The sequence below is a fragment of the Borostomias antarcticus genome (assembly GCF_949987555.1).
Source record: "Borostomias antarcticus genome assembly, chromosome: 6".
NCBI classification, from domain to species: Eukaryota; Metazoa; Chordata; class Actinopteri; order Stomiiformes; family Stomiidae; genus Borostomias; species Borostomias antarcticus.
Genome location: NC_140239.1, coordinates 30,899,337 through 30,908,134, shown reverse-complemented (window position 1 = coordinate 30,908,134; position 8,798 = coordinate 30,899,337). Strand labels below are relative to the sequence as shown.

The following is an 8,798-nucleotide window of genomic DNA, read 5'->3' as shown; positions in this document are numbered from 1 at the left end:
GCTCTTGAATAGGGGATTATCGTTATTTGAATGTTTTTGTTCATCCCTAACATAAACATGTTATAAATGTAATCCTCTAGAAGAGATGATAAAGATATGAAAAGAATCTCGCTCTGGTCTGAATCTCTGTCAATAGTTCTGGTTCTGGGTAGCAAAGTTCTGGAGCAGAGTACTCATTTGAGCTCTGCAAGGCCCTGGAGGGCATTTCCCAGACTCAGGTCTGCCTTTTTCACATCAATACATTTGTCAAGCAGACATCTTTGGCATGGAGAAAAATTGCTATGTTATGCAATGACACATTCACCGATTAGTGCGATAGATTTGATCCCATCGTTACTTTCTATTGTACATTTGATCTGTTTTCGATTGCATCACTCGGATTAAAGTGTTTAGCCTATTCTGTAAGTGTGACACTGTTTTTTCTCATGTCTTAGCATTCCATTGTGAGAATCATCATCTTGTGTAATTTGTAAATATGTGACTTGTAATTATCTGTAACTTTTGAGTACATCTCGGAGGTGGCGATCACACTGTGATTGAACACCGTACGCTTCCATGTGACATTAAGATCTGAATCCTAATCTGAACACATGCAAACACGCATGTATGCGACCACCAACTACCCAGAATGCATAGTGTTACAATGTGGGGCCTTGCAATCAGCAATAACTTCTCAAAGACACAATATGTCACTAACTATGAACTTAAGCACTCAAAAGATACGCAAACGAACGTAAGTTCAGATACGTTTCTCTTGCACATTGTTGGAACATTTCTTGTAACCTTGCACTATTCCTTTTTTAAAACACTGGGAAGTTGTTAAAACACACAGATCTGATTCTTATTCCCACATGAATCCACGCACTTGAGACCAAGCGATTAGTCAAAGACCACAGGAAGATATAGACGTGACAGAAGCCCAAGCCAAGAGTCAGAACCTGAGATCCAACAGTAGCACAAGACAGTGCCATTAGGGCCAACTGCTTCACTTGTGTCTGACAGATGTTTCCAAAGCTCTTTAGTCCAGTTCTGGACGCTACATCTGAACCAGAATGTCCTCTAGTTTAAAATAACTTCCCGTGAGGCCACAATAAAAGCACCCACACCGAATGAGTGCGAAAATGAAATGGTGAAAATGACTCCTCATCCCCTCTCGCTCTTCCACGGGTCTTTAAAGCTACTTTATGGGACCGTAAAAATCCGATTTAACGGCAGAAAGTGGGGTTCAAAGAGGGGGGAATAAAGTCTGCTTTGTTTTCAACAGAATCAGATGAAAATAAGGCTGTAAAAATGAACCGAGTGGATGGTTGATGAACATAAATGATTGTTGTACTGTGAAACACATGCCCTGGGTCTCCAAGCAGCCTACAACCCAAGCGTCTGTAGGCCTACAAGTCAGCCTGGTTGCCTTTCCATGAGGGCTTGTGATCCAATGTGATCAAAACTGTGTTCAGCCCTTATTGTGAACAACAAGTGACACATAAAAACAAATGATACCGCTTCTCATCACAAACACTTTTTGACCACCAGTAGATCTTTAGGACCACCAGTAGATCTTTAGGCCAATCGCGTGGCTTCGCTTGGTCTCCAACACGTTAGCAGGACACGTTAGTGGGATTTCAATACGCTCTCTCGTCCATGACGTAAGAGACAACTACAAACTCTGTCATAGCTCGTGAATGTCTCCCTCCACAGTTAAGGGGAAGGGAGGGGAGAGGGGTCGTGTCGCTTTAAGGAAGACCAGCGTGTTTTTCTGCCCAGCGTGGTAAGGAGCACGTCATATAGAGGCCTGTAATGTTACATATTTGGGGGAAATGTTACAGTGCCATCATCTTTTTTTTTTCGAGTAATACAACACCGTGTAAAGAAGCGGACACAATTTCGCAATAGTCATCTTGGGCTTAAAGTAACATGGTTGACAACCAAGTGCTGGTTCACAAGATGTCCAATATGAAAATAGGCCTAATTCCAATATGAAAACAGGCCTAATCACTATTAGGCTATGCACTAAACACAAGGCCAAAGGTGGAATAGACCTCACATAACATGATCATTTGACCTTTTCTTATCCGCGATCTAGGAAAAGGAAGTCGAAATGTACTCAACATCACTGAACATGTTTTCACGGGTGGGTATGAACTTACTTGGTGAACGAACACGTCCAGGGGGGGGTCGACGGGACTACCTTCACTGCTGGTCATCGAGATAAATCCAAAGCCCATCCGAACATTGAACCACTTGCAGTGGCCTGACCCCGACAAGACCTGGACCTGGACACGACTTCGCTCCTCGTACTCGCTCGACTTGGCGGGGTCTTCACCGACACCTTTACCCGCCCCTCCTGAAAGGCAAATGAAAGTAGTTATGCTCCAGTATGATTTAATAGACGTGTGTGCGTGTTGGGGAGGGGGGGTCGCCCTGTGCGCGCGTAGTTAGTACACCGCGTTAATGGAGCCCCGTTGGGTGAAAACATCTCCAAGGGGGAATCCCCGCCAATGGTCCATACGAGATGTTCATAGTCGTTACAATTCTCCTTCGAAACGATTTTCGCGATCACTCACGCGTTAAGAGGCGCATGGTTGAATGGTTCGAATCCCACACCGACGCAAACCGTCCTAAAGTTATTAGTAGTGTTCGCTGCGAGGCGAAACGCGTGCCCCTTGCACATGCATGCAAACTGGGGGAACTTCTAAAGCATTTAGCTCACATGTAGGCGAGTACTATTGCGTTGTGTTGAGCCCAAGAGGGCAGGTGTACACATGGTTGCCTTGTTGGGCAGGAAACGCTCTCTATCATAAGACAAACAGCTCAAACAATAACCAAGACATCTTTACACATGGCAGTAAGCGGGGGCGGTGCATATCATATGAGGTGCATAACAATAGCCCGACGCGGTCCCCTCCCATAGCATCAAATGAAAAAGTGAGAGCAAAAAAATTGAAATAATTGCAGAATAACCTTCGGCCATGTTTCCCGCGGACCCTCTGTTCCAAAGTTCCAATAGAAACGGTTCCTCTGCGCAAACGGGTTGTGATAGTCACCATTAATCCGACATCCTCTATTCCAACGCTCACAAATTTAGCTCGCATGGTACAGCGTGCTTTCTCTCGTTTGATATTTAGTCATGTCTCTGTCTCTCCTCTCGATCCTCTTCCTCACTCACAGCACTTCTACCGCTGGTCTCTCTCTCGTTCCCTCTCCCTCGCTCTCATTCGCTGGCTGGCTGGCTGTGCCTCTGCCGTGCCCGTTCTGAACACGTGACTTTGTCAATTACATGCTTTCTTGCTACTAATTTCACTACGGATCCAGAGAGCAGAGCGGGACGTGAGGGAAACGGACGAGGGTTCGACCGAGAAGGTCCCGGTGCCACGCGAGCCCCCGTGAAGACACACCGAGGAAGGTCTCTGCTCTTCATCCGGGCCTTGAGAAAGATGACTGTTCCCGATGGAAACGTGCTTTGTGAGAAGAGGTTATTTGAAGCAGTAATATCTCACTAGGTGGGTTACTTCAATGGTATCGCTCGTAGGCTGATGATCATACATCATGCTGAAATAACAAATAACATTAACCTAATGAAACGACACAAACTCCTAGACTGCATCAAATAAAAATACTGTAATTGATAGAAACCTACATGGTTATAGCCTACATTCAGAGTTTACATGAATACTTCTTATAATTCTATAGGCTACTTTATGGCTCTAAGATACATATAAAGGAGCATATATTTTCCAGGTCACCTAAGATTAATCCACTTCTTCATTTGGAAGTATTTGGGAATACATGGACCTATTTGAATAGGCTATTTACTTAATTATAAGTAATAATGTATTTGAAGTAAGCTATCACTGTCAGCAATCACGAAGAAGATAAAGTAAATTGAAACATTCTGTCAATTATTAATAGGCTTGATTAATTATGACAGCTTTTCAACATTCTAAAAAACGGGTTTCTGAACTTAAGATCAATTGTTTACCAAACTTCCTTATAGTCACCAAGTAGTCCCAAGTACCACAGAGCAGGCACGAGGACAAAACTATGGAATGTGAGTGAAAAGGCAAAACAAACTGTAAAAGTGAATTAGCCTAGTTAAAAACTACAACTGTGTATCATTGACAACCTATAGGCTACCTGACAAATGCATTTAAGGAAACACAGACTGGTCAAAGGTACATTGCAAATCTTTCTGGTAAAACTTTTCTTTATTATTGTTAAAATAGCCTATAAAATAAAGGCAGGCACATGTAATTCTTGAAGGCAGCACACAAACAATCAAAACATCTAAATTCTCATGGACAGACTGATAGCAAGTCTGGAAAAACATCTTCATATTGAGTAACATTTTACAAGGCCCTATCTTTAACCAGTGCCTTTTCTCTAACCAGCCAGAGCCTAGAGGGGTTTACGTTGAAGGAGCTGCAGAAGACGAAAAACACGTTGGAGGAATGAATCAACAACAAGTCATCCCCACCCACCCACCCACCCACCCACCCAAGAGCCCACCCTCCGGAATTCCCGAGCTTACCCCTACCCCCAACCCAGCCCGGCCCAACCCCCGCGCAAACTCTGTTTTTCAAGATGCGTCGCGGAGGCCTCCACCCTGGTCATAAAATGACGGGTTGGGTCACAGGGTTGACCACCGGTGTCACATGCTATCGACTCCCTCATGTCCTCAGAAGGCTTTTCTGATCGAAGAAACCGAATCCAATCAGAGAGTGACATAAGATGTCTTGATTAATGGCTCGTGTGGCCCTTTCACGCTAATAGTAAGAGCTTATGATAATAACAGGTGTGATCAAGCCTGATACATTAGTCACAATCTCGTTTGTAAAGTGGAATAAGTTCACTTGAAATGAACCAGAGAACGGCGAGGAGCAGTGCGTTGGTCCCCCGGTCTGCTGACTAGAGAGTGCTCTCTCTCTCTCACCCCAGCCAACCCCACCCAACCCCCACATCTCGCCATAGGCTCACAGAGGAAATTTGCCTTTACCCTGCATTGCTGTCAATGCGGTTCAAAGGGTTCATTGAGTTCGTCTCTCCTTTCTCCTCTCTCGTAGTGTGGGGGAGTTCATTTTGTCGTTTTGTGCGTGCATTCCAGCCGCCAACCCCTCGCGTTTTTATATTCTCTTCAGAGGCTGAACATGGGTGACAGAGACTCGGGTCATCTCATGTCAGAGCTGTTTTGAAGAATGTTTTTCCTAGCAAAAAAAAAAAGGTAAATACTTTCTTGATTCATTCACTGAACACGTTGATGTTTGCAATCAGCATTCATGATCAATTCAAATACCAATATAGTTGACTCAGCTTGGCTTTGTGTTTTAAAAACACAGAAATCAAGTGTGAGTTCAGTTAAAACTTGTTTTATGTTTGAAAGTCCCTTTGTCATTTTCTAAAGTGACATCATTCGTTTGGGAACATTTAAAATAAACGAAAAAGTGAGGTAAAGGTGTGTAACAAATATAGGCCTACCATTTAGCATGCTTTTGCTTTGTTTGACTAGGCAGAGTATAATCTGCAATCTAGATGAGAAAATGCCCCCTTTTTCGTTTCAATATGGTTACTTGTTTGAAGTTGTGATTAGTAAAACCGTTTCTTTGAAAGAAAATATGTTGTATTGATATTGAATACTTTGAACAAGTGATAACATGAGAGAAGAAATAGTCTCTTCAGTGCTGTTTAGATTAAATTAAGAGTCAAATTGGATGGTTGCACGAGTTTAAAACGATAGGTTCCCATTGTGGCATGTTTAACATGTTTAAGATAGCCTACATGTGATCTTTAGCCTAATCATTTTCATAGCAAAGTCATTCCTGAATTATTTTTTTTTAACAAAAGAAAAAACAGTCATGAGGCTTAAACTTCCCGTCTGGAGTTTCTGCAACGGATGCATCGTCGTGTCGTTAGCATTAAACAACTCGATTTGCTTTGTTTTATTGTTTTACTCTGACCATAAAATACCCCCCAAACGAGAAAACAGGGCCAAGCTAGGTGAATGAACCCCCGTGACGTCAGAGGGAGGAACGAGGAGCGCCTCTTGTTTTGGGGGAGACGCGGTGGGTCGCGAGACTAACGGAGTTGTTTTTTTTCTTCAAGAATTCACAAGAATTTACAGGATAAATGTCTCCGGTCAGTAACGTTGTTTTTCAATAGTCTTCTCTTGAGAAACGGGTCTTTCATTAATTCCATACTAATCATTCAGAACCATCATAATTAAGGACTAGATTTGATTAGGTGATCTAAAAGTTGTGATCACTTTTGTCTCGGAACTTGTTGCGTTTGTCACAACGTATAGACTATTCAGCTACTTTGATTTCAATAGGTGTCTGTAGTTTGATACAGCTGTTATGCACGGTGTAAGCATCACATTATGCACAGCCTACAACCCAACAAAGAAGGACAATGGAAGTGGATCCAAGTGGTGACAAGTTTATAGACAGCGTCACGCTGCAACTGTGCCAGCGTTTTAATCTGTCATCAGATTGATTCATAACAGATAATCATGGGCTATTATGAACAACTATAATAATCATTTAGACTTACCTGTGAGCGAGGGCACAGCCATCGTCATCTTCTGTACTTCTCTCAGACCTGTGGAGGTAGTGTATAGGCTACTGACAGATCAAATCAAGCCGTCCCCCACCTGGTTACCGGGTCTATTTATAGGGGCGCAATTAACCGGAGAGAGGCTGTGAAGAGCACGAGCGCGCTCAACCGAGGGACACTACCGGAATTTTGGTTGAAAAAACATTTTCTCCTTTGTAATCCGTCCGTATAAGCTTCTTCTCACTGGATCCTAGGTGATTTTCCACTGATGAATATTTAATTGTGACACTGTAACTTAAGCGGACTGACTCGCGAGACAAGTAGACTTTACTAGATTTGGTTTAATTTGTTATGGAGGACAGACGAGTTGCTGAGTGATGCAGAGAAATCTAGAACAGATCATCTCAACCCCAAAGGCTAGGCTACTTATAGGCTAACGAAAATATAAATTCTGATCGGTTTAGCTTTCATATAAGGGATCTTTTTATAGGACAGACTCTTGGGGGTTTAGGAACATGGAGGCTATCAGGCCCAATTGGAAAATGATTTAGTCAAACCCAATATCTTTCTTTTGATCATTAATCACTAATGTAGGCTAGGCTATCCTGGACAGAATAGCACAAAAGCTGTTTTCTGTCATGTCTAAAATCCTGTACAACCTAAAAACAAAACTTTCAAAAAAAAACTTTCCAAATCTATCCTCGAGAAGCTCAAACTGTCTGATCAAATGATATCCATTCCTTTCACTGCTTATAGGAATCTGTAGGTTAGTCTGTCTTACTGCAATCAGGTAACCAGTATCTCTTCTCTCTAGACTGTCATCTCTGTTTTAACATCACATCTCTTTAAAACTCAACCCTCCTTACATGGCTCGCCTCCCCCACCCCTCCTGGAAAGCTCTCTACTCTACCTTCCACTTTAGCATCACAATGGTCTATTACAGGTTGATATCAATAACTTAACAATGAAACCACACACGCCTAGAGAGCTGACCATGCATAATATAGCCATAGTCAGACCCTCCCGCTTTGGATCAACTTTCTGACTTTCACTCATGCTAAAGCACGCATAGTCTAACTGGTCATATTTCCCAGCCTTCGTCCTCTGATTTGGGATCTGCTTCCCTGTGGTCTCATTCTGTATGTATCCACTAGGAGCTAGACAACTAAGCTGGCCTCGGACCAGTGCTTTAGACATCAATGACCACACTGGCCGGCCTGTTTGCAGTCTATTGGAGAGAGTACAGCGCCACGTTGTGGCTTTCCATTGTCGGAATCAAGCAGCATGCTTGTACGCCCTATGTAAATACATGTTATCGATCAATCGTTTTCTCGCTGATATTCAAGGTGATCGGTCCCATCGATGACAGATCAATAGACCCGACCTCCCCTAGTCACCCTAGACAGGGGGAGACCAGTCAGGGGCTTCCGGAGTAGCATAGAAGCCTTATTTTCAAGACTAGTTAGAATATGGCAATATCTCCAAGGCCTATATTCACTGCTTGCGTTTGTATCAGCCTTAATGTTATTTCAGTGAAATAACCCAAATGGTCTCTTATCGAACAAACCTCCCCAGTGCGCGTGCACGGGTTCGAGGACCTCAAGGGCAGCGCGCGCGCCTTCTTACCTTTTGTTGTTGATTACACAGTCAAGCATGGTTGGGTTCTGAGCATGCTATGCAAGCATCACTTAGATTTATTTCTATACTTGGATTAGGCTAATGCTAATGTGTCGGTCATAGCCTTCCCTAGGCTAGGCTATTTCAAAGTGCTATGCAGCATTACGGCTGCATTCTTCCTAAGCGCTTGTGACATGCGCAGCGCCCGTCCACGATAGACAATGTTTTGTATGTCGATATTGTATTATTTGAGTTCATAGTATGGGTTTTGATCCTATGCATAGCCTACATGTTTATGAATTCTACCATGATAAACTCTGCTTGTCGAGCATGTGGGTGAGTGTATTTTCCGAGCTCAAAAGTGACACCTCGTGGTCGTATAGTCGACAGGTAGGCTATAATTCGACGTTAAGAAAAAAGTCTCATTTTATGATTTTAAAATGAAAATATGTACCCATATATCATCACTATAACTATGTATTATCATTGAGTTGGATTTGATGAAACAGACTATTCTACAATCATAATGTAGCCTATTTCAAATCTCATGTCTAGCTGGCCAGACCACAGCCTGTAAACCTGTTAAAACCATGTTTTGTAGCTACTTTTATTTTCTAACCCTGATATTCTGCTATTAA

General features: G+C 42.8%; 1 protein-coding gene across 1 annotated transcript in view; it reads right to left on the bottom strand.

Annotated features, from left to right (window-relative positions):
* The window catches only part of lin28b (lin-28 homolog B (C. elegans)), a gene marked incomplete at both ends in the record, with an annotated part of 24,014 nt that extends 17,446 nt beyond the window's left edge, over positions 1 to 6,568 (bottom strand). Inside the window, 2 exons of the mRNA XM_084440145.1 lie at positions 2,145 to 2,341; positions 6,541 to 6,568. Coding sequence (XP_084296271.1) covers positions 2,145 to 2,341; positions 6,541 to 6,568 — 225 coding nt within the window. The remainder of the gene's footprint in view (positions 1 to 2,144; positions 2,342 to 6,540) is intronic.
* Positions 6,569 to 8,798: the final 2,230 nt, after the last annotated feature.